The sequence below is a fragment of the Hirundo rustica genome, chromosome 19, assembly GCF_015227805.2.
Source record: "Hirundo rustica isolate bHirRus1 chromosome 19, bHirRus1.pri.v3, whole genome shotgun sequence".
Taxonomy (NCBI): Eukaryota; Metazoa; Chordata; class Aves; order Passeriformes; family Hirundinidae; genus Hirundo; species Hirundo rustica.
Genome location: NC_053468.1, coordinates 588,245 through 615,063, shown reverse-complemented (window position 1 = coordinate 615,063; position 26,819 = coordinate 588,245). Strand labels below are relative to the sequence as shown.

The following is a 26,819-nucleotide window of genomic DNA, read 5'->3' as shown; positions in this document are numbered from 1 at the left end:
GAGAAATGTTACAGAGCTGTACAGCCCAGGGAAGCATTTAACTATGTGCTTATAGGGTATTTTAAGTTTTGCATACTTCCTTCCTTTTGATCACATTTAAAGGATCTTTCTCAATAGAATATTTGTAGAATTTCTTGCTCTCCAGAGCTCCCTGTTCTGCCTGTTGCTGCCTGTGAGATTTGTTCCTTGGTGCTTTTCCAAAGTATTGGGAATACTGGAAGGAAACTGCAACTTCCTGAAGTGCAAACCATTGCCACCATGCTATTTGTGGGAATATCAGGGGGACAGCTGGATGAGGAAGATGGGATTGCTGAGCTGATTTTCAGTGTCAGACAACACGTGGACACGTACATTTTACAAAACCAGGCTTCTCCCTGCAGGCTGGAAGGCAGAACACCCTTGGGACAGGACTGGCAGCAGTGCCCAGTGCTGTCGGGCACCTGCAGCCCGTGAGTGTGGTGCCAGATGGTGCCCCAACGAGGATTTTGACCTGCGTTATTTGTTTATTGATATTGTGTATGGCTACTCTAAGGAAACTATTTACAAATTAAAGATGACATATAAATCTGCTGACTAATATGAGTCAAATGAGGTACACTGATAACTAGGGAAAGATTTACCGTTGCTGACTGAAGACCTACAGAAATGAGGCATAAGGCAGCCAGAGAAATGAGGAAATGTGTGTTCTTCTCTCATCTGTCACTCTTTTACTGGGCAAGCTTGGACAAGGTGTTTTCTTCTCTCTGTGTCTAGCTTCTCTATTTGAAAATGAACATTAGGTGTTTGTGTAAAGCATTTCTTGAGGCAAAGCACACGTGGTCATGCACGAGATCCACTGTATGCATCCCATCCAGGATGGCTAGAGATGAATCTCTTGATAAACAGACCTGAGCTTTCTGACCACTCATCTCCTTGGCTTTATCAAGCCTGTGCTGCTTAGCATCCACTGTTCATGAATTTTCAGATGGATTTTTCTTTAATGTGGTGCTTTTCCTCTCACCAGAATTAGCAGGTGAATCCCTTTGTCAAAATATTCCAATCATCAGGCAGATGTAATCAGCAGGCAGAAACCATGTGTGAGAGCTATGCCACTTAACGCCATGCCAGAAAATTCTGCCTGTACATTCTTCTTTGCATTTGCTACTTTGTAGCAGTGTTTTAAAAATTCTCTTTGCATCTTTCCCTTTCTTATTCACCTCTTTTGTCTATAGAACATGGAGAATCTTAAAGTCTAGAACTATAAGAAAGAACATATCTTAGCAGAATTTTATCTGAATTCAGCGGGTTCTAAGCTTTTAGTGTTCACCCTCCTTATTTCCCTGTGCTTGGGATTGCTGACATCTAGGAAAGGCCATGTAGGGATTGGATAGGAAAAATCAAGATTTGGGATTACCAGAGGAGAAACATCTTTCCTTAGGAGAATTGTTAAAAGGATTGGCTGAGGTACAGCCATTCAGGGAACTGCTTAATCACTCCAGTTGCTCAGACAGGACCTGTTTTTTTACTCACTTGAAATCAATAATAAAACTCCCTCTGTACAGTAAGAACAAGAGAGAACCATTCATTCCTCAGGTGGACCAGAGATTAACTAAACAAGCTCACTGGGCACTCCTTCCACAAATATTCTACAGGGCTTGGAAAGTTTTTCCTTCAGAAAACTAATTCTGCCCATATTTCCTACTTTTGCACAGACGCTTCTTCCTTTGCCATATCAGAGTGCAAAAGCTGGTTAATTTCCTTGCATTAACTTTGATGAAAGAGGTGCCCTTTCAGAGCAGACTTTGACCTATTCAATGCTGTCATGTTGAGTTAAATTTTGTTTTGTTTCTGCATGTCCGATGGTCTGTAGCCTCAACAATCGGCTCTCTGCAATTTCCTTCCAAGTGAGTCACATTCTGTGTCTGATATTATAATACACATCATATCTGCAAGATTCTGCATGAGCTCAAGAAGTCATACTCCTAGAACACTTTTACAAATCAAGCTCTGGTTGTAATGCTGCTCCTCTGAGATCAGGGCATTTTGAGTCTTCAAAGAACTGCTACACTGAGGCAAAGTAGATGACAATGAGGGCAGATTTTCCCAAATTCACGGAAACCAAAGAGATATTTAACTGTCCCAACATTTCAGAGGTTATTAGTGAGCTCTAATTCCCTTTCCTAACTAATGTAACTATTGCCTGAGATATCTCTTGCAGCACTGCTGCACATGACTGCAATAAATACAGTACTGCACTCCTGTAAACACTCCGCATCTCAGATTTGTTAGGACGTCCCTCACGTTTGGTGGTTTCTGACAAAGGTACAATTAGTAACAGTAATAACTATTGCTCTTCCCAAATATCTCCTCTCATTGACTACCATCAGTCATCTCCTTTTACACTGCTTTGGTTTTTCACTTCCCAAAGAAAATTTGTTTGGTTTGAATCTTTCCCCAGACTTTTGTAAGATGGCAACTCTTTAAGGGCTTTAAGATATCCACCATTAACTGCAGCCCCTTCTTCATTGGCTTATTATTTCAAAATGTTCTTGATAAACTGGGATAATAACTCTACTAAAAGCAAAATAAAAGATCCAGGCCTTGGCACTTGAAAATATGCAAATCAAAGTAGGATCCCAGCCCTGTCTGGACTCCTTTTTAGATTCTGCAGATTTAAGGTATGCTTAAAGCAGCAGTTTAGTATGGAAAGTGCAATGTTTTATCTGCCATGTCCCGCTCTCCAGTGGAAGACTGAATGTCAAATGATGGCAGGGCAGGGTGGAAAATTTCCCAATCTGACCATCTGAGAAAATGAAAGTTAAGGAGAGTGCTAAATTTGCACAGACGTGCCAGTAAACCCATTCCTTCCTGTCTGCTCGCTGTAACTTAGGCCAAACTCAAGACATGCAGAAAGAACAGAATTCCCTCATCAGTCACCCTCTCCAAAATTCCCAGGGATGAGGAAGTGAGGGAGGACCAAAGCCATCCGACAATCTATTAGCCAGACTGTTGTGCCTGGCTGCACGTTGGCTGAGGCAGAAGCAATTGCTGACACGCCCTGACTCACCCTTGAGATCCTCAGCCACAGCTGCAGCAGCAAAGAAAAAATTGCAGCAAAAAAAAGAACAAAATAGCAATCAGCAATTGATTGGGCCTAAACCCTGGTGTCCTGCATGTGGCCATCACAAGCTGGGCTCTGTGTCCTGCACTCCTGGGCATCATTTCACTCCACTGAAGATGTCCCTGTGTGGAGCATAAGGAAAAGCTGCCATGTGGATCAGGAAAAGGTATAGAACAGTCTTTGGTACTTCTGCTCCTGCAATCCATGCTTGTCACAGCAGAGCAGGAAAAAAAAAATGACTGCGAGATTACTGTGTGCAAAATAACAGTGAACTACAGAGTTGCAAATGTCTTCTTTACTTTAAAGCACGGTCTGAAGAAGAAACTCCAATTTCAGTAACAGAGCACTGGGCGAGGCCAGTAGACTCTCTCACCAAGGACAGGTAACAGAAGAGATTTGAATACTGGTTTTGAAAAAAATGAAGAACAGAACATTGAAGCATAGAAGTAACTTGAGTTCTGAATCTAAAAACTTTGGTGTTTTTGCTCCAGAATGCACAGCACTGTTGGAACAACTTCAGTAAAACTTAGGTGCTTCTCTTTATTGGTGACCTCTGAGTCTTTCTTCCTTACACCTGCCTTTATCTACTCAGTGGTTTCCTGCACATTCAGGTGTCACACTTTGGACAGTGTACCTTAGTCTACACAAAACCAAAGCATGCTGACCTGCTTTCCATGTTTCCTGCATGCAGACAGGGGGTTTCTCAGGTAATTTTATGGCTCTGCTTTATCTATAGGCACCGATTTACTACCTCAATTGTTTTTAAGGACTCCTTGCTAAGCACTACAATTAGGCCAGTCTTGCCTATGTCTGCACAACTTTCAGTGTGTGTGAATCACATCCCATTTTCAAAACTTTCCATGAGAGTGAAATTGCCTCCCCTCTGCCCTTCCTGATAGGGAAGTGGTGCCAGAGGGTGTGGGGTGTGAGCTTACAGCTCCTTCTCTAGCAACTATCTACCTTCCCCTATCAAAAAAGACAATTTCCATGGCACATTCTTCAGAGTATTTTTAGTCAGTTTTCATCGATTTTGAGCTGCAAGTCCAGCTCAATACTCTTACACTGAAATACAGACAATTTCCCCATTTGAGCTCTGTGGAGCATGCTAGAATACAATCTTCTGCCACGCTGCAGTAACTTCCAATTTATGGAATGAATCTTTGAACTGTTTCAGGAAATTTTGTCTCCTATCACAAATTTAAATAAAGACTTAATAAACAAAGCCTGAACATATCTTCTCACTACATCTCCTTTTCCTAATTTGCTAGTTGATCATCCAATGATTGTATAAATGGAGAAACATTCACCCTCCCACGTCAGTTATCAGGCACTGAGCAGTCTTTGTCATGCAAGTTCACTCCAGGCAGTGCTGCTTACACCTGGGGCTCACCTGTGTCCCTGGTGCTGTGGTTCTGTCACATACCCAAGGTGTGTTTGGGAATACGGGCACACATACTCTGATTTATCCTCCATCATCGAATAGAACAATCGTTTCTTCATGTGAAACTGCCTAGCAAGCAAACTCAACATGTAAGAGAACCTGAGGAAGTTGCTGAGACAGGGTACACTGAATAGTGCTGGGATTTGTGGAATATTCCTCAAACATGACTCCCATAACTGAACTCAGTAACAACTGACATCATGCACAGGTTCATAGGAGAAGGCAGGTTGGAAGGGACCTCAGCACTTCATCTAGTTCAAACTCCTGCCCAAAGCAGGGTCAGCTGTGAAGTGAGGGCTTGATCCAGACTAGTCCTGAGCACTTCCGAGGAACCAGACCGCACAACAACCTGTGCAACTTACTCTGCTGCTGGGCTGTCCTTGTGGGGATTAAATTTCGCCTTATACCCAGGCTGGACTTCTCATTTCAACTTCTGCCCATTGGTTCTCATCTTCCCACCCCTGAAAAGAGCCTGGCTCCATCTCCTCAGTGACCTGAAAGCCACTGGAAGGCTGCTCCTCTTCTCCTGGCTGAACAAGCCCTGTTCCTCCAGCCTCTCCTCATGAGACAGCACCGTGCCCCAGCCCCAACCACCTTCATGGCCTCCACTGAACTCATTCTTTGTGTACTGGAGCCCCAAACTGGACTCAGTAGTTCACCAGTGAAGGATGCAGATACTCCAATGGTGCTGTTCTTCCTTCACTCTCCTTCTATAGGAATTCCAGGCTAGGGACATACTGTTTAGCTTGGTTTTCATTCAGTGAGTAAACACAGCGCTGATTGAGACAACTGCTGACCACAGAAACAGAGAGGATGGTCTTTGAAGCGACATTTGGAATGGGGGACACCAGTTGGGAGTTTGAAAAGTCACTTACTGAAAATACAAAAAAGAGATGTGGGGGAATATGCGTTGACAAGGTCAGGTTCCAGAAAGTGAAGAGGGGCTTTATTGAGTGGGTTAAGTCACAGGGGTTAATCTACAATAAACAGTCCTAGTACACACATCAAAGGATTGCTACAGATTAATTAGCAGGTGCAATTATTAGCCAGAATTTTTTTTGTCTCCATTTCTGAAAGGATAAGATGCAAAACAATTACTTCATTCAGTTTAAATGTTTCACCCAACCCTTGCAGGGAGGGGTTTTTGGACCACAGCCTCCAAAGCAAGAGGAGTTGATGCAGACTGTGTACATCACTTAAGGGACAGAAATAGCAACTTTTTAGGTCAAAAACACGTTCTTGCCTCATCTTGTTTTAGGATTACTTTTGATTTAGTCATCTGAAACCTGGCAGAAGGGAAAATAAAGGGGAATTTTCTGTAACTTACAACACTGTCCATTAGGTTTGGGCAGCTTAAGAGACCTTTCTGACCAGTACAAACTGAAAACCACTATGACTTTTCCTTCTTTCTTCTCATGTACCAGCTTCGAAGACTTAATTGCAATCTGAGAATTCTCTAAAAGAATGCCCTGCTTCTCCTCCTCGTGGTGTTTTTGGGGATCAACAGTTTCTGTACTTCCATGAAGTGTCAAAGTCCTCGTCCAACTTAACATCTCTGATCCTGATTTTCTCCCATGTTTTTGCTTTTGAAGTCCCGTTTCCTTTTAATGGAAGAGCAAAGCTGCATGTGTGAAAGACAGATGACTGGCACCCTGCAATGACTTCACATTCGTAAGAGAGAAATCCTCGCAGTTAACATCTTGATTTGGTGGAACGACCATTGCAGAAAAGGTGACTTCTCAAGTTTCTGCCCACACAGTGTCTCATACCTTTGGAAAAGGACATAAGAAATGACAGCTTGCACAGGGTTTTGGTAGGGTCTTGTAATGGAGGATATATTCGCCTTCAGCATCCCACCCACCTCTTGAACTTGTCCACCCAGGCTGCTGCAGACACTGTTTCGTAAAACTGGATAGACAAAACCGTTTCACTTTTAATTCTGGTAACCATGATTGAGCACAGGCCACTCCTCAGAGTATTCCAAGCAGAGAAAAATGGTTTAAGATGGTGAATGCTACTCAGGTACATGGGAGTCTTTCCCTTTGATTCCAGTGACTTTGGCTCAGAACCCAAGAACAGCATGGAAAGTAAACATCCTGATAAGCAATTATCCAGACTGCCTTTGTTAGTACAGACCAAGACAGAATTTGATAGAGCACGAAGGTAAGATTTGTGTCTCCCATTTAACAGACAGTCCCTATGAATTCCAGAGGTTCTTACGAGTGTTACAGAGTTCTGTAGAGGAAAGCTACATAATTATGAGCTGTGATTTCAGATACTTATAAAATTGAAAACACTTCCTAAGTAGTAAACAAATAAGGCCCTCCTCATGTAGTGCAATAAAGTGAGCAGATTATAGGTTCAGTACTGTTCCCAATCTGTTCCTTTCAAAGCCTCATTGTTAGATCAAAGGGTTTATGATTCCGTTCCTCTCTCAACCACACATGGATTGCATTCAAGTCACTTTTTATGCTAAATACCACTCATATTGTGTACACTCTTTGTATAATTACCTCAGCTATAAAAACTGCACCTTTGCTTATGAGGATAATGAAGTTATAGTGCAGGGATTGGCTCTCCATCTCAAATTTCATAATAAACCCTGGATGCCTTTTCACTGCATTCAATCAATTAGAAATAACCAGATTTGGCATAGCGTCACTGTGACATCCTACAGGCTCTATAGTGTCAGCTGGGACCAGGATTTGGAGATCTCGCTATTTTTAAACCAAGTTTCTGAAATAGTTGTAAAATGATCATCACTGTGTCAGTACCCCCTAATTCAGAGCCATGCTAGCGGAGAATAAGCAATTTCCTGCTGCTTGTCCCCTGAGTCCCAACCTTCCAGAGAACTGCTGTGTGCCCTTTGAAGGTCTCCCGAGTTAAGCACCTCAAAAGCAATCTGAGAATTACCTTTGAAATCTTGGCCAGAAAGCTGCAATGTGCTCTGTGAGACGCTTCCAGCTAGGAAAAGGACAAATTCAACACAGCTCTTGAACAAAGCTCCAAGACTCAACAGGTGTCTGATTCTGTACTGGAAACTGTGGTTAAACACACCATTTCTGTGACCTCTAGAAATGGGAGGAAAAGACAGAAAATAAAAGAGAAAGCAGCCCTTGCAGTTGCACAGCTGTGGAAACCAAAATACTCTATTTTTAAGCATGAAAGGTCTGTCCTCAGACTGACTCAGTATCAGGAGGTGGCTCCAAAATATACGACCTTTGCCTGTGCCCACCATGATAATATAATATTTTCCAGACTAACTTCTGTTTGACATTTGTTATCAAACAGTTTTCCTTGTTCCTTGTTTCACACTAGCTGAGACACAGCCCACTTTCGGTAGATGAAATGACTGCTAAGAAACTGAAGCAAGACTGAGAAAATCCCAGATCTGGGGTAGTGATATTGCCTCAAGCTGTGCCAGCAGAGGTTCAGGCTGGACATCAGGAGGACTTTCCTCACAGAAATAGTTGTCAAGCCTTGGCAGGGGCTGCCCAGGGAGGTATGGAGGGCCCACCCCTGGAGGTGTCCAAGGAAGACCTGGATGTGGCACTCAGTGCTCTGGGCTGGGGACAAGGTGGGGATTGGGCTAGGAAGTCTTTTGTCTGAATGATTCTCTGAAGCACCCAAACCAAGCTGGCTCAGAAGCAGCTGATTAAAAAAAACAAAAATCAAGGTATTCCTTTTCAAAATGGATTTATGCAGAACATGAAGGCAGATTGTTCTGCGGGAAAAGTCACCCAGGTTGACAGCCACAGAAGGGGTAAGTTCGGTGTCCACAGGGGAGGACAGCAAACAGCAGTCCCAGAACTCTCCTCTTCAGACTCTACACGTGAAGTGAGTGATGCCAGGGACCTCTCCCCCAGTGACAAACACAAACACTGTTAAGCTCTTAGCTGCAAGTGACAGATGCCTCCCTCAGTTTCTAAACTTTTAAAAACTGTTTTAAATATCAAACACAATGAGGAAAACAGAAAATAGCCTTCAAAGAGCAGGGTTTTTTTAACGTTAATGTGTCTGCTCTGCTTAATCACAAGCTGAAAGGAGTACTTGATGACTAGTGTATACTTCAGTTAACACTATGTCATAAAACCTGGCTTGACAGAAGTATAAGATAAATTAATCAAATAATACAAAAGTTGAAAGATGCACCAGCTGGCTCGTGCTCCAGCAGAGGGACATCAGCTCTGAGCGGCAGGCGAGGCTGCAAGAAAGGGACAGAACAAGTGGGCAGTGCAGGTCTGTGTCCAGCAGTGTTGTATGTCAGAGACCTGCTTCGGACTACTGTGACAAAGACACTCGTCACCTCAAATCACCCCTGCTCTTTGGGGTGACACTGAGGGACGTGATATGGTGGAGCATAAAGCTCTAAAGACTCCTTCTTACAGTTTAAGGTCAAGGACTCTCACAATGAATAGACACCATATTGAGGATTTAAGACTCACAGATATGCTGCCTGTTCAGTTTGCAGCTTATCAAAGTTTTATATGAAGGCACAATTTATAAAGCCAAGTTAAAAGCTATTACAAATAAGAAACTGTTTCCTTTAAAAAAGATGTGAGAGAATGTTATTTGTTTCTCCCAGAAATAGCGTGTATTCCTCTTCCTTACAGCATCACAGTAAAGATTACTTCCTTATGACGTTTGAAAATGAGCCAAACACCATGGAGGAGAGGTTTTTGTTTAGCATCAAGTCCTCATGCTCAAGTGTCCCTAAACAAAAAGCAATGCCTGTGACATAACCCAACACGTGAGGAAGTTTACAAAGTGCTAAAGAATGATTTAAAGAATATTCTATTACTGACAAATGGTGATAAACAAGGCCTGGCCTGGGTTGGAAATATTCTATTCAGTACCCACAGGGCTCAAATGACTTTTGGTGGCAAGTGTGAATGGAAATCAGTAACACTTCTGACACAAGAATGTGGTCACAAGTGTATTTGTCTCTGGCCACATGAAGGGCAGAAGGCTCTCATGGATATTACATAAAACATGAATTTACAATCTCATCCATACCAAAACCTGAAATGAATAAATTAATTACAAAAATAAATAAAAGGGAAAGATTTTCACTACACAAGAAGCTTTGCATGAGGCTCCAAGGCTGGAAATAACCAAAGTGGTCTTTACAATTTCTCTGTGGACTTAAGAGCTGGAACATAAACACCAAGAATACACTGCTACTGCTCCATCTTTCGGCATGTTACTTCCACATTTGTAATGCACAGATTATTCGCACATCATTTCAGCTTTAGGTTTCCAAGGCCGTGTATGCACAAAACAGAAAGTATAACCAGTGTTGGTCTGGCCTTAGACTGGACGTTGAGAAGTCTGTAAAGTGATTTAAATTATTCATTTCTCCATACTTCAAGAATGCAAAGCATGATATCACTTTATTAATCAGAAGTCTCCCAAGTGTCTTTCCTTGTTCTAACGTTTGCCCTGCTCTTGCATAACAAGCCTCCAGTGAAATCCTTGCAACCTTAATCAAGAGTTCCCCCGCACACAACTTTTGAACTGTTAACTTCATTCAACACCTAATTGTGGAGTACTTAGAAGTTACTGACTCAAGATCTTACTGCGACCAGCTACAAAAGTGTTTTTGGCTGAATGTAGTTGTTACATTTGTGTCCACACAATGAAAACTCCAGGCTAGCCAAAGCACAGGATACTCTTCCTCACTGAAACCAGTGGTGGCAACCAAATGCTTCTGCAGCGAGGCCACAAACCCAGGGTGTTGACACCACCTCCTAACTGGCCCTTGATCACTGGGTTATTGCAATCACGCATCAACAGCCCATCACTTACCAGAACTGGCACAGAAATGGGTTCCTCATTGCAGTAAAAGAAACTGAAGCCTATGAATATACTTGTTTCCTTTTACTGACATTATCACTTGCTCTGTCAGCCGCCTCATGAGCATCATGAGTTTTCAAACTCTTCAAAAGTAATTACAGAACACAACACAGTCTCATTTACCCACCATCTTTATCGTCAGAGATTCTGGAGGACTGAAAAACACAGGTGCACCAGTCTTTTTGGGGTTACTATTTTCTTCCCAATTGCCATGGCAGAACCTGGGAGGATGCTGCCTGTGACCGTGTCTTTGTCACCGTGGGCAGTAATTGCCAGCACAGCAGCACCAAGGGAACAGGGAACAGCTCTTCAGGCTCAGCAGGGCTGGGTGGCAGAGAGCTGCTCAAATGCAGGTGGAGAGAACTCACTGTGTAACTCTCAGGTCAGACAGGTTAGCAAGTGATAAATTTGGACAACTCCAGGGCAAAACTTCTGAGCAGAAGTTCTTGGAATAAAAATTTTGGTCAAAAGTACTAAAGCTCTGCCCAAAACCCCATTCAGAGCTCAGGTTCTCATCTACTTCTGGGTTACTATAACATCTTTGGTCTCAAATTATGCTGCTGGAGAATGGAATTTGTATAATGTCTTGAAATCATAAAAGCCATAGCTCTGCAGCTGAAGGAGACTCTTCAGTCCAGTCATTACAGAAATGTGAGTGAGGCACTGGAGTTACTTTCCCTATTACAAGGAAGTAAATAGTTGTTAGCATCATATCTCCTCACCAGCGGGAAAATTATATGTAATTTGTATATTGAGTAAATAAAGTTATCTTTGAATCTACTGAAAGCTGTTTTTACTTTGAAAACCAGGTTATGTTCGCACAAAAGTTTCCCAGACATGTCCTCATGCCTCCAGTTGAATGACTACCATCAAAATATTTAGTCATGATGTCTCCTGCCTCACCAACCATGTTCCCTATCTGCACCCTACTGACAATTTAATGTTCTATCACTTTCCAAATGCTAAAATTCACAGATCCTGGTCCTCCATACCAAATTACATCTATCATACCTTCGGTCTGATGCTCCCATACCCCAGCTGGCACCTCAGACATCTGGAGCTGCAGATATGCCATGGCTGTACTTTCCAGCTCCACGGTCCTTTCCCTCCTGAATTAGCCATAAATGAAATAACAGGCATGTAAGAATGATTTAAACACATGAAATTATCCTATTTTGTAATTGAACAAAATATTACATCTCACACTACCAAAAGTCAATTAAAGCCACTGAAGAGTGTGATCACTCCATATTTAAAGTTCAGGAAACAGTCATGCTTCCATACACTGTTAACCCCACTAAGTCTTAGAGTTTTTAATCACTATTGCAGTGATACAAAATTCAGTGCCTCTCTATGCTACAGACTACCAAAACCAGAATAGACCTGGGGAACAGCATAGGTCACCTGCTAGCTGGTCTTGATCAGAAGCAACACATTCAGAGAGCTTCTATGAAAAATGCTTGAGCATTTTTATTAGTGTTCAGGATCATACTGGATATTCCTTCTCAACTGCCAAGGTTGAAGCTTTCTCTGCAAGCTTTCTACCTTGCACTAAATTATTTTGAGCGTTTAAACCAGAATGGCTGCAATTTCAAAAAAAATGTACCTAGGTAGAAAGACAAATGGTTTTTCCTCACATGGAGAAACACCTACTCTGTTGAGAAAGTCTACTACCTTCCTGCTTTATTTGAAGCTACGCAGAAGGCTAGCTCCTTCTGAGTATATACTGAGTATTATCTGGTACAGAAAAGGACTTGAGGAGAAATAAGTGGAGTAGAGAGATGAGAACAGCACTAAGGAACGTGCAAAATAAAGACAACCAATTTAAGGGTGACGTGAAAGACATGGGAGTAGAGAGGAAGAGTGGCGATGGCAGAGGAAAGTACAACAGAGAGCAGGAGCTCCAGGAGAGGAGGCTAGCAGAGAGAAGGAAGTTTTTCGTCCAGTACTTTAAGAACCTCCCGGCAGCCCCATCTCTGTTATAGCCCCGCCGAGCTCTCCCGGCCTGCGCCGAGCCCCGAGCGCATTTCCGTGCCGGCCCTCGGGCGGCACCGCCACCTGCAGGCGACCCGCCGCAACTGCACCGGGCGGGCACGGCGGGCACACCGCGGCCTGCGCCCAGCTCCGCTCCCTCGGGAAACCTCCCCCGCACTGCGGGGGCTGCCTCAAAAGGACACCGACTCCCCCGCTTAAAGGACATTTATTAGGTGCTGCAAAGCGCTGTGAAACCTCTGAACCACAGAGCATCGCACAGGCAGCGCCGTACGGGGCACGGACCCGGCTGAACAGGCACGCCGACAACACCGACCGTCCCAGCAGAGCGCCTGCTGTAACCAGTGTCACACACACAGAGGATGAAACGCTCAGCCCCCAAATCCACGGTGACTGGTGCAGGGGAACCTTGTTCCCAAGAAACCTGGACAACAAGCATTATCACGCACTGCTAGGGTTGATCCAGGCCTAACAGTATAATGGAATAAGTTACTCAAATGTAAGGCAAGCTTGGGCTTTAACTTAGAAGTTCGTGATTATACAAGGCAATTTACAAAATTAAATAGCTTCAGAAGTACTGATTTAGCTTCATGACATCTCGGTGAAAGATAAATGAGAGTATTTATATTATCCAAGAGAAAACTGCAGGCAATAATTCTAATATAGTACCGGGCTTGACTACAAGTCCTCTAAGGATGTTTACCAATGTCCTTCTTTGTTTCATCCTTCCTCTTCTACTTCTCGTTTTTATACTGAAAAAAAAAAAGAAAAAAAAAGAAAAAAAAATTGTGGGAAAGAGCACGTAACTAAATAAAAGTTCATACCAACAAGGATTTATAACTCTTCTTCATGATCCACATAAATTTAGGTCCATTTTCTTTAAGTTAGATTGAAATTTGGTAGGCTTTCCCTTTGCAGTATAAAACAGTAAATCAGGCACAGTTATCGACTATGTATTGAGACTGTACCTCCTGGGATTTGATTACTGCTAAAATATCATAATCTGTGACTAATCTGTGCTCGCTCCCGTAACAATTCTCATTTGGATTTCATGGACTGGCAGAGAGAAGGACTTAACAGTCACTCAGTAAATTAAATCACAGATACTTAGAGAGCAAGTTGAATTTTTGACTTGTTCATTATACACCATGTTAAGGTATCACACTCCCCAGCCAGACTGAAATCCCAGGAAGCACAAGACTCTCAGCTGTCTAATGGAAACCATCCTCCTTCTTTCATCTGAGAAAGCAGCCTGACAGCACAGGGGCAGATCCACTGGGTGACAGCTGTGCACAGGGGAGCCCAGCACCACACCTTCGCCGCTGTGTGGTCGATCCCTGACCTCTGCAGCCACGGGCAAGGTCTGAGGAAAAGCAACAGTAGTTCTGGACTCATGTACTTCATGTAAATTGTCTGAGGAGAGATTCTATTAGGAAAGCAGAGGATGTATGGCAAGATGTGGCTTGCGAAATGCTGTATTTTAATTTTTTCTCCTGCAATGGAGGATACTAGCCACCACTGCTGATATTTAATGGAATTCTTCATGGAAACAAACAATTACACAGAGACCAACTTAAGTTGTTACTCGTTCTGAAAAAAACCCAATATTAGTTTATACTGAGGAACAGAATTTTTAAACATAAAGTGTCATAAACACAGATCCCTCCTGGCTGGGTATTTCCTTTCACCCAGACACTTCAACATCCAGGACAAGAATTTGCTATTCAGAACTTGCTTTCCAATGTTTCCTTCTTTGTTCTGAACTGAAACCAAAATGCAGAATATCGGAAGCACTTACTTTATTCATCACCCAATCAGCATCTTCAATGGCTCTCTTAATGATCTGCTGGATTCGCTCAGGATCATCTTCATCAGCATGGACTTTGAAACTCTGCAACATTCCAAGTGTCACTGACGGGTCAACACAACGGTTGTCAAAATAAGGACAGCATTTAAATTTCAGAAAAATATTTTTTGCTAATAAACTGTTGGTCTGAAAAGGTAAAACTACACATTGTAACACCTGGCCACCCTCTTTCCATTACAAATCTGGTCATATGGAGTTTCATGTTAAGTATTCTACTCCTTTCATACATCAACAACAAAAAAAACCCCCGAGAACGTCAATTCAGAACAATTGAAATTGTCTGGTATGTTAAAACTAGAAAGACACAGGACAACAGGTACGATCAAAGGCATGAAATTACTTCCATATGAAGTAGGGAATACGAACAGTCAGATGAGATTTACCCAGATGGGAGGGATATATAAATGACTGACAAGGAACCAGTAGATTTCACCATGAAATATGTGTTTATGGAGTAAGTAATGACCGTTCTCTTGACTAACACAAGAACTAGAGATGAAAGCCAAGAAAAATAGGTTTCAGATTCAAAGCAAACAAAAAGAAACGGTCCTTCACACACTCCCACTACAACCCTCCAAATCCCCTAAGGTCCCAAGCTTGCAGGAGAGCAGTTTTTAAGGTGCCAGGAGTTATGCTGGTTCAGCCCGCAGCAGCAGAGCCCCCGAAGCGTGCAGCCGTGTGCCTGACCTGCCTGATGGCGTGTCTGTAGTGCTGCCGGATGGGGCCCTGGGGCAGGCGGCGGCAGCAGCGCAGCAGGTACCGGTACAGCTGTAGTGAGCTGCGCACCAGCTCCGCCTCCGGCAGCGGGGACATGGCCGGGCCGGCCCGCGGCTCTGCAACACAACAAACCGCAGCAACCATCAGCGTTACTGGCACCGCACGAAGTAGCACAGAGAACGCGGCCGGCACGCCGAGCTTCGGCAGCACAACCTGCGGAAACTTTAGAAGAAATCCCAACATGAAAGGAATGAGAACTTGCCGCGTTTATGGACAGACGGGAGCTGGCTGTCATTGCTCACGGGAGTAAAACACAAAGTGTGAAGCTCACTCCGGAGGATCTCCTTGTGATGGGAATAGGCACGTGTGCCACAGTGTTTTACAGACAGACTGCCAGTGTAACTTTCTGTAAGTACCCAAACCTGTATCACAGCCCACAGTGAGGTTCCTGCTTGCTAAGCTGGGATCCTTAAAGTCCTTCAAACTTCCAGTGCTTTCCTTGAGCATCCCTAGGAGTTCATCTATATGGTGTCTTTTTAGAATGAGGACACTCATAATGGCTACAAATGGTGCTGGAATTTAACAATATCTCCTTTTTTGTCATTCTGTCAAGAATTTCAAGGCTTCAGCTGGAAACAACACAGATAAATAGAGAAGAAGACAGGAAAAAACATTGTTAGGTTTGAAATGTTACATGTATTGGTAACAGCAACAGGAAAAGAACAAATCTACCAAGTTTCACCTCCAGAACTATACTTACATACCGTAACAGTAAGTCCATCCAAGTCCTATAAAGTGCTAATCAAAGACTGTAAATGCCTTGTCATTTAACAGATGGTTGCCATCTGCAGAGAACTAAATTAACATTTGGAAAAAAGCACTTTTACATCATTACTCTTAAGAATAAAGATAATAAAAAAGCAACTGAATAATTAAGTAGGTGCATGCCTTTATTTTAGCACCCATTATGATATCTACTCATTATCTGGAATAATTTTTTTCTTTTTCTTAAGTAATTTAAGTCCTTTAGCCAAATGTATCTCAGATTACACCGTGACAGCTATTACATGCCTAGGCTGTGTATTTGCACAGACTAGATCTTGCTGCAATGGGGAAAATCTCCTCTCTATACACCTATAAATGCCCATCATAATGGGATCAAAATACCCCGGGCTTCAACATGTTCATCTCTTGTTTTCTTCCAACGTTTCCTTCTGTAAAATATATCCTTTTCTCTTTGCAAGGAAACCCATGCTGGGCATCAGCTCCATGCATTTTTGGTTTGGATTCATTTCACTTTGGCATTCAAGTATGGGAGGTGATTACACGCCCAACAGTCAGCTGAGAGATCCCTGCATTCCCCTTCCAGCAGCAGAAAGACAAGCTATTCCAAAATGTGACTCATAACACATTGATGGAATTATTCCCTGCCCTTCTCACCATGAGAGAGAGAGAAGTTTTCATCATCCAATACAGAAAACTGGAATATGTAGTTGGATTCAAGTTGATCTGAACCCAAATTTAACTTTACATGCAAGTTTTTTTGGCTATATCTTTGCTGGTAAGAATTGGTATAATTGCACTGACCCTAAGAATCTGACCCTGCATTTCACATATTCCCACTAAATACAGTGAAACATCCCAAAATACACTTTGGGACCAGAGACAATTTGTGAAGTTGTTTCTAGGCTTTGATGTGTAAATTCATCATATGCCACTGTGCTCTAATTAAACCTAAGTGGTGCAATAGATTTTCTGTCACAAACAGAAAGATGCCTCGTGCTGGGACTGTCCAGGACAGCTTGCTCCAGCACACAGAAAAGTAGCTCTGGAAGAGAGGAAGGAACCAGTCATGGAAACATATGGATATGGAAAGATGAAGCTGATCAATGAAATTGAAAATGTTTCACTATAGATAATTAGGAATTTTCCACTGCAGTAATTTTTCATAGGAAAATGATGAGCTGCTAAATTCAAATTGTGTAACAAATACATTTGCAATGATGAATCTTTTTGGGGAAAAAAAAAATTATTCACCTTTCCATAAATAGTGGACTTTCTAAAAGATTTGAAGATGGAAATTTTCACCCATCTAAACTCCTTCTATGAGAATCACATATTCAAATTAAAAAAACCAAACCACCTGAGTTCTGACAGATCCACAGCTCCAAAAATGCTACAATTGCTGTGACATGGGCAAGCTTCACAGGGAAGTTTATCGCCAAATATCTGTGTTTTTCTTAGGATATTACTTCATCCAGTGAAGACTTCACTGGAAATCTACCACAGCACACGGAAAACTTGATGGCTATTTTGGTAAAGTGGCTGTTTACTAAGAAATAATCTCATGATCTGCCCATTGTTAAGTTCTAAGATACTGGGGCCCTGTACAAGCACACCTCAACAGGGACTAGATCCTGACAACAGGTAATGCTACACTCTGCACTTGTGCACCCCGGTGCACTGGAGAATCTGCACAGCCTCTACCGTGATCTGCCCCTTCCTCTGCACAAAAAGGACAATGAAGCACAGTAAGAATCCGTACTATTGCCTTTTGTTCTAAAAACACCTCCCCTCGAATCCCACAAATGTTACCAGTTTTATCTGCCACGCAAAAACCCTCGACCTCACAAAATCTGGCTATAATCCTGACTAATAATGAAAATCTCCCTCTGATAACTTAAATATCATGCACAGCACAACAAACAAACTATATACACCAAGAACTGTTGAGTCAGAAATAAAATAATCCACTAATTGTGCTTTTCTGGAATGGATGACTGTATAATGTCCTAATCAGAAGGCTGAAATCACATTTGCATTTAGATAAAGCCCTGTTCACAAAGAGACAAGTATAAAAGGAGACACTGAGACTATTGTGGCATTTCTCCGCATTGCATAATCATTTACATTCCTGATAATGATATTCAGATAGTGAAGCAAAAGCTGACTAAAGCCAATTAATCTTCACTCTGCATTAGCAGGTTTGGCAATTGACCCTGCGCACAGCAGAACCCTGACGAAGCTGAGATGACACTATGCCACTGCTCCCAGTTTATTTTTTTTTCTGCTATTGTCAGTGCTTTTCAAACAAATCCCCACAGTTCAACAGTTATGATCCCAATCCCTCTGAACTAGTTAAACAGTCACCAAAGCTGGACTCCAGAGACTAGAAGTGTTAATTAAAGGACTGAAAGAGTTACCTGAGCTGTTGCTGTTTACAGCTTGGCTCCCCCTTCCCCCTCTGCCCTCTCTTTCTCCAGTATATGGGCTAGAGATGAGTTTTACTAATTTGAAGTATCACACCCTCAGAAGTCTGAACACAGGAATTTATGATGCCCCATCTTCATCAAACCTCATTATCTCAGGAAAAATAAGAATGCCAAAAATAAGAAAGAAATTGGAAGCCTTTAGAAACCTCTTTAACCACAAAATATCTTAGTTCATGTTGTGACATCAGTTCAGGAAGGCACCCAAGCGAACTGCTGCTATTCAGAAGGTTCTTACTCTCTGGTTGCACCCATGCTCCCTTCCAGGCTTCCCAGATTGAGGCCTGGGAGCCCAGCCCCGGGCAGCCGCAGCAGGGGCAGAACTCCCACTCTGGGACACAGCTGCCCTCGCTGCCCACGACACTGCCACACCTCCCCTCAGTCCTCAGTGGGTCACAGGAGCGCCTGGCACGTCCCGGGCAGTGTGAGGGGCTCTGCTGCCCCAGGCAAACCAGCCAACGTCTGTCTGTCTGTCCATCTGCCCCTGCCTGCTCACAGCCAGTGAGCTCGGAACGCTTGGCAGCCCCGGGCACGGCTGCCCTGCAGCCCCAGCCCTGCTGTGTGGGTGAGCACGGACAATGCTGCAGTCACTTCCCAGCAGCCACAACTCGCTGGCTCTCATTGAGGTCTGGGGTTTGATGTGATCGCTTCTGACGAGCCGGGGCCGCGCATTGTTGGGGTTTTGTCCTTTCTAAACATGCTCTGCGAAGTCCCGTTGCATGAGTGATGGTAGCTGGGCCTGTTCTGCTCCCTTCTATTTTTGCTCCTCTCCCCTTTATGCTTAGGTTGATGCATGAGGCAGAAGCAGTGTCAGGTGACTGTGCAGAATAATTCGGGGGACAGCCCTGCAGTGTAAAATTTGCTTTACACAATATTTGTAAAGCACATGAAGGATTAAGAACTGGCAAATGACAGATCCTGAAGATCTCTTTGTTGACAAGGCACACCACTGCTTGGACACCCTTCATGCAGTTCTACAGCATCAGGATCAGGCCTAATGCTATTCAACAATGTCACCAGTTTGCAAATATAATAAATTATAAATACAAAATATAGAATTGTAATTGATAAAACATAAGAATGACAAAGAATGCTAGAGCTGGGCATAATGACCATTTGTATAAATTAACCAAAGCCACAGGGCAGATGTCTTACCTTACACCCTGGTTTGGTATCACACATGCAATACTGCAAATAACACACTCAGGCTTTTGTAATCTTACACCAGTGAGGAAACATTTTGCCCATGCTGAGACCAGATTACCTTGTTCTGTATAATTAATAAGCATGATCAGACTAATTAGAGTAATATTCTTTGGTGCATGCTCACCAGTGAGGACAGGAACCTCCCTGGTTTAGGTGCAGTTCAAACTTTTCCACTTTTTTCTCCTACAAATGATTCTTCCAGCTTAAAGGAAATTCTGAAAAGTACAGTCTCAAAAGAACTTTTTCTTCTCATCTCTGAATTGCTCAGTTCAACTGCTGTTAAAATTAATTTTGTTCTCAGTGGATAAATCTCTAAGTTTTTACCTTTGGGATCATGCCTGAATAGAATTGAATTATCAGCTTTAAACCAAAACTACCTGTTCATTCCTTCCTTTCTTGTAAATATTGTATTTTGAAATGTTCCATGCTTAGTTCCAGTTCAGCAACTATGATCCTCCCAACTACTTTATGCCAGTTAGTACAACACTTTCTGGCTGAGCTTTTATCACCTTCTAAAACATCCAGCTGGGCACCAAGTAAGCTGCCACAACTGCTGTTGACAGAGAGATACCCAGTTGGCAGCATAAGGCATGGAAGTGCCTCTCAAGGGCAAAACCACGCTGTCTGATTAATGACCACATTAACTCTATGGACTATGGCTCACACAAGCATGGGAAGAATAGTAAGTCTTACATAATGTTTTGTACTAGTTCCTCACTGTTCAGGAAGGACTGAAATTGGTTAAAGTTTATTTTACCATTATTCTTTAACACATGCTCATTTTGCTCATGCAAAATTTATAATTTTTTTAAAATCAACTTAAGATTTTTTTTTTTTTAAATCAAGAGAAGCTGTCAGTGCAGAAAGACCTCTGCTTAGTAAAGTACAAGAGTTGACAAACTTGTAAACATGGAGAGTCAGAATTTAAAACAGCAAAAGAAGTCACTGTGATCCACAATATTGACTAAAGTTTAATTTAAAAATATTTGGTGTTTTAAACCAAAAATAACTAACATACTCCTCTGAACCTTCCCTTAGGGCACACATCACACCCAGCCTACAAGGGAATAAACCCTGTGCAGTGTGATCTCTCCTTTTCCTGCTCTCCCCAGCCCTGACAGTGCACACAATCCCCAGATGGTGACAATGGGACTTGTGCCCTGCCCTGCCACCTACACCTCACCCTGGAGTTGTCCTTCCCAACTCACATTATCCTTCACAGCAGTGTCAGGAATAACTCAGTGTCTATTATTCCAAATCCACACCTGCTGAAATTTAGCATCTGCCAATCCTTCACTCTCAATCACAGTAATAATCTGAGCCAACCCCTTCCCTGGCATAAACCCTGTCTTGTGGTGGAATTAAAGCATGGATGAATTTGACCCACCACATCCTGAGCAAAATCCATGTTCCTGGGAGCAATGTTTATAAGCAGCAGTACTCCAGGACATGTAAGTCTGGGTGCCTTTAGCCTCTTAGGGGGATTGGCCCAGCTCACTAATCAGGGATTGTTTCCATACCAACAGCTAATCAGGGGCAGATCCTGCCATGTCTTCTGGACACTTCTGAGCTCTTAAAGCCATAGCTCAAGTTTTCCCCAAAACTTCACTGTAACTCTCCAAAGCCTAGTCTAGCTCAAAGGCAATCTAAGAAAAAGAAAGGTGTGGGCAGCAAGAAGCTCTTGCAAATACAGGCATCCCCCAAAACTCCAGAGGGTATTTGCTCTCGGTGGGACAAGGCTCGCTCTTAGACACAACACACCAGCTCTACTGAGTAACTGAACTAATTTAGAGCTCTGACAGAAATGAAGGGGGGTGAGAGAGAACTCTGTTCCCTTTGCATTTATCAATACTCATCTGAGTGAATGAGCATGGCAGGACAATTCTGAGTGGCAAAAGCACTTGATGGAAATGGAGCTGGCTTAGGTTTCACCCATGATTCTGATTTGTTTACATTTGGTGAAACCTCAGGAAAAGGGGAATAAAAGCTTTGGTTCAATCAAAGTCCTGATGGTAACCTCAAGTGCTAATAATTAACTCAATTATGTTGAATTAATTTGATATAATTATCGGTGATGAAGCAAAGACAGCAACCCAGAGAAACTTTGAGAGACAGGAAGAACAGAAATCTTAACAATACAAAATACCCTATAAATAGCATCTTTTTTCCCCCAAACTGAGTCAAAGACACAAAATGAGTTCATTACAGTCATCTGGCTTCACTCAACCCTCCAAATTACCCCTGTACCCAGACAAATAGCTGTGAAATCCAGCAAGTGCACTAGAATTACAGTAGGCCCTGACGAATTTGACACAGCACTCAGCACAAGTGTCTGTCCCCATCCAATTATCTAAACAATGAAGATTTAATAATACATTTAAGAGATCCACAATGCTTCTCCTTTAACTGAAGGTGTTAATTAAGAACATTTTCTGTTGTACTGTTGTCAGTTGGGTGGTTTTTTTTGAGGAACAATCTGAAGGATGCTGCTTATAGAGTCTTTTCATTTGATCTGCAGTTTTTATCTAGTATTTTCAGACTCATTCTGTTCAAAACAAACAACCCCCAACTATAAAAACCAAACAACTATATTTTCCCTTCCCCATTTAATATTTCTGTGATTTGCCTTGAAAGAGTATTACAGAAATGCTTTCCTCGCTATGAAAATACACACATTTTACTGAGGGTTCTTTAATGCTTATGTGTTTAAAAAGAAAAGGTCAGTGGAGGCAAAAATCAGATGTGGTTAAGTCCTGGGAAGTGGGTTAAATGACAATGAAATGCAAAGAATTCTGAGCGAATTAATGCTGGAAGTAGCACCAGAGCGTGTCAGGACTGCGTCCTGCTGCCTCACCCTGGAGGAAGCACTCCTGGCCAGTTACAGGGTCAGGCAATCCTTCAGCACCCCAGCCAGAACACAGCCCCCAGGCTGTCCCTGGCCCCTGTGCAGCCCAGCACAGAGCCCCACACACTGCAGGTGGGGCTGGAAAGCCCCAGCTACACCTTGTCTTGCCTTCTTCCCCTCCAGCAGCGCTGTGTGTGTGGATTTAGCCCTACGGTTAGTACTTGCCCATCGTAAGGAACTTAGCAGCATCACTCTATTTAATGTTTTACAGTCCTGCAGGACCCATGACATCCAGCCATGGAGAACTAGGTGCCTTTGCTCCCCGTCTTCACCCTGAAATGCTGCTTGACTTCCGCTTGTCACAATACTGTAAATACACAAGTTTCTAAGTTGCTTCTGCATTTTTATTATCCTCAGTGACAAGAATAAAAATATTACCTCTATCATCACCAATTGCTTCTGAGGAGAGATTCCAAGTGCTTAGATGTAAGAAATTAATAGTATTTTTCCAATTTGCTAAGTAGGTGCTGCTCACACTCCCCCAGATCACTTCCTCCCTGAGTTCTCCTGGTTCTCAAACACAGCTGATCTTTCAGAATTTCATTTAATTGCCATCAGGCTCTGATCAGACTCATCAGTTCAAAGCAAGCTCCATTACATCCATAATTTATGCATTCGATTTCAACGGATCATTTTGTGCCCAATACTGAGGGGGCAAAAAGTGTTTTCTATGGGGAAGCTGCTAATGTTTTCTAAAGTACAAGTTTTTAAAAATACTATTTCCGTAGAGACACTACATTTTAAAGCGGCCTAAGGGATTGTTCAAAGTCTGCTACACTTACCTGGACAGGCACTCAAATTTTGTTCTATGCCTGTTTCTCACAATCTCTTTAGTTTAGAGAGCTGAGTTATTGCTACATGGGGAGACATCCTCAGGGAAAGGGCAGGCACAGGCTGCAGGAAAGCACAGGTCCCCATCCTTCAGCCAGCACACAGGAACGAGGTGTGGGCTTCCACGGCCCAAATGCACCTCCTGCCCATGTGACACACAGGGGCGTCTGCGTAAGTGAGGAGTTCAGCAGCCCTTCCCTGCCAGCACCTTGCCTCCCCCAGAACTCCCTCTGCCCACCCCCAGCCCTGCTCTGCCGTCACAGCCTTGATTTTCCCTTTCATGGATTTTTGCTTGAAAAAGCATCACTGCCTCGATTGTCTATTTTCAGCCTATATTTAAGAAAACCCTTCGGTTCCATTTGTAACCACATCCTGTCTCAGCCTCCCCCTCTTTTTGTTCCTAAATATAAGGCTGATGCCATTTGATGTGACATGATAAAATAGCACATTTGCATTGGCAGAAACTTTCTCTCAGCAGCAGTAATTAAAGGGAGTTAGATGAGACATTGCTGAAATTGGTGTTTATTTAGCCTGGAAATAAAAGGCTTCAAGATGTCTTGAGAGGAATGTTCAAGCGTGTCATGACCATGAAACTCAACAACGAGTGCCGCCTTATACAGGCTTTATTTCTGACAAAGAAATGGTCACTCAAACAATGTCATTGATTTAAAGAGAGTGAAAAAAGAAATCACGATTCTGTACACCATAATCCTAACCAGTGAAAATTATTCAATGTGTTTCTTGGGATTATAAATAGTAGCAGGACACTTGTGGTTCCATGTAAGACAAAGGCAGTCAGTCTCTAACTTTAGAGCACAGACTCTCTCAAAGAGAAGAAAACCAAGATCCCATTGACCACAGTGAGAATTAGGCGCTTAAATATCCGAATTTTTGATCTGAGATGCAACAGCAGAGGACAGGTACTCACCTTCACCTACAACACAGACTTTTATTATTTGTTAAAGACTGAAATTCAGAAACAGCAGCCTGAATCCTGTAAGTTCAATGGGATTTACTCTACAAATTAAAGCTCATCTACAAAACTCATGGAATAATTTACTGTGCCTGGTTTTGCTGAACACACACACAGCAAATACCTGACAGGGTCAGGTAATGTCAGCTTCCTGTACTCTGTTTCATTATTGATGACAGCACTACAACACAGTGGTGGAAGAAGAGCAATATTTAGAAGTTGTGGGGGGTTTCTTGATATTTAGAAGGTAAATTTAGTTTTGAAGAATTCAGAGAAAGGTCTGGTGGCTGTTCCACAGGCCACAGGATTAGGCAGACATAATATGGATTCAAGTGAGACTTCCTGCTCAGGAACGTCTTCAAGGCTTTTCTTTCAAACCCATCTGTGATCAGCTCAAAATCGGCAGCCCACGTTTTGAGCAGGCTCGTTTCCATCCTAACACAGATGGCACCAAGAACAGGGCAGGCCAGAAAAAAATCAGTTTGCATATTATGCTTCAGTTTTTATGGGTCAGATTACCATTCAAAGCCATCAAAATGGCAACCCATATGTGATGTGTCTGCCATCGAAACTGAAGTGATACACCATCAAAAACTTAACGGGGTTGGTTAGACAGCATTTGATTAACCATTGACTAAACCCTGATACTTAAAAGTAAAGACATTTTCCTTCCTTTTTTTTTTTTTTTTTTTTTTTTTTTTTTACTTTGACAGATCAACAAAATTGCTTTGGAGAGTCAATAAGGAAAAGACATTTTGCCATCTTCATCCCTGAACAACTGCATCAGCACAGCTCTCTTGGCAGAAGGGAGCTCAGCTTCTATGCCAAATATTCGCTTCCTCAGTGAGCCAGGTGCAGATGTTGGCTATGTCATCTGTTCCAACTTCTTTGTTCTACAAGCCAGAAAATTGTTCCCACAGCTTTGGGGAGAAAATGGGGATCTGAAGAGCTCTTTGCATGCTTTCATTGGTGGAAGAATATCAGATGTTTTAAAGATACTCTTGCAGAAATAAGAAATGTGCCATTCCCCCCACTTGTGACAATTAACTAGCAGAGAGCCATGTCCTGTGGATCCTGAAGGGATGCTGCAACAAGGTCAAAGCCACGGCATTCTGTTCCCAGCCTCCTACACACCCTCTGCCCTCCTGCAGTGCCAGCGACAGCCCATTCCCTGCTCTAGGGGGGCATTATCCCAGATGCTCCAAAGGCTCTGCTGCCACAGGGACAGGTTTTAAAGCGGGGAGGCCTCTCCTGGGAGAAGTCTATCAAATAGTAAAAGGTATTTGAAATGTCCCGCTATGTTACCATGCTATCAAACAACTGCCATGCTGTCTGACAGCCAGGGCCACCACCCTGTGTCACTGCCAATGGGAACATTCTTCATTCTCAAGTTTTTTTAGCCCCCTAACCACTCCACACAATATTTTGGTCAATGCTGATACTTCAGGTGGATATTCTCAACCAGATACAATACACACAGCAAAAAATTCACTTACAGCATCCAGAGTAGAGGAACTTTAATTATCTTCGCAGATTAGGCCTGTCCAAGTCCAAAAGTAAGCAAGAGACCTGCAGAGAAGAAACAATTTTCATTATCTGTTTCTCCTCAACTCGCTACTTGAAGTGCCATTAATAAAGAAGTGCTGAGAAGCACATCCATAGCTCAATTTATCCCTATGGGAGCTTTCACTTCTGTCTGATCAGTTACATCAGACATGGATGTATGGCTTTGACACGAACAGGCTGTTGCTTTCAGTCATCTCCTCTGAAAAACTTTTAAAAATATACCCTATGAAAAGATTTAAGCAGAGAGGAATTATGACTGAGGAGAACTGACCCTTCAATATTTCCTGATAAGAGTTGCTGGAGGTAAGAAAGCATTTACCTCCTTTAAAGAGCCACCGTTTCTCACACTCAGAACTCTGTACAATGACATAATAATTACTTTACAGTATTCTGTATACAAAAAACTGCTTTGGACCCAGGTGACAACAGACCGCACACAAGAAACTGCTTTTTCTCAAATACACAATTGTAAAGTGAGTAAAGCAAAGCAACTCATTCTCTAAAGCCAACACTAATTTTTTTATTTAGAACATATCCTGAGTTTGTTGAAGCCAAGCAAATGGATTTCTCTGACTATCCAAAGACATCTGGATCAGGTTTTATCTCAGATCCTGTCACAGAGACTTTCAAAAACTACTTGAAACAAAAGTCCTGGAAGATAACAATGACAGAGAATCTGAACTGATCTGTTTTGCCTCCCTTTGAAAGACACAGGTCTGAAAAATCTAAGGCAAAACTCTCAAAACTCACATTTACAAACACATGGATCAAAGATAGCTGTTGCCACAGATGAATTTTTCCCCAGGTATTTAATAACAGCACAACTTGGTGATATACGATGATTGACAACAGCTGGGGATGTTCAAGTTTTGGTACCTAAGGTCAACACTTGTATTTGCCCTCTGAAGGCCGTATCAAGATGCACACAGACAGACTTACTGTAACAGGCGATGTGAAACAAGAACCCAGAAGAACAAATTCAACATTAAAAGCTCATCCTGTGTCCACTGACACTTTCTAGCTTGTACAAGAACTAAACGCCAATGGCCTTATTTTCATCCATCACCTAAACTTTCCTTTCTGAGAGCAGAGGACC

General features: G+C 42.6%; 1 protein-coding gene across 4 annotated transcripts in view; it reads right to left on the bottom strand.

Annotated features, from left to right (window-relative positions):
• The window catches only part of LYRM9 (LYR motif containing 9), a 26,865-nt gene extending 46 nt beyond the window's left edge, over positions 1-26,819 (bottom strand). Inside the window, exons 1-8 of one of the 4 annotated variants that reach the window (XR_009208426.1) lie at positions 26,663-26,819; positions 25,654-25,726; positions 14,944-15,089; positions 14,188-14,280; positions 13,059-13,141; positions 11,409-11,506; positions 7,455-7,612; positions 27-6,310 (exon numbers count right to left, since the gene is read on the bottom strand). Coding sequence is in view for 2 of the 4 variants with exons in the window: in XM_058422965.1 (XP_058278948.1) it covers positions 13,124-13,141; positions 14,188-14,280; positions 14,944-15,069 (237 nt within the window). In the remaining 2 variants the exon portion in view is untranslated. Of the gene's footprint in view, positions 1-26; positions 6,311-7,454; positions 7,613-11,408; positions 11,507-12,889; positions 13,142-14,187; positions 14,281-14,943; positions 15,090-25,653; positions 25,727-26,662 lie in introns of those variants that run through there. The other 3 variants (XR_009208427.1, XM_058422965.1, XM_058422964.1) reach the window with 3 other exon arrangements.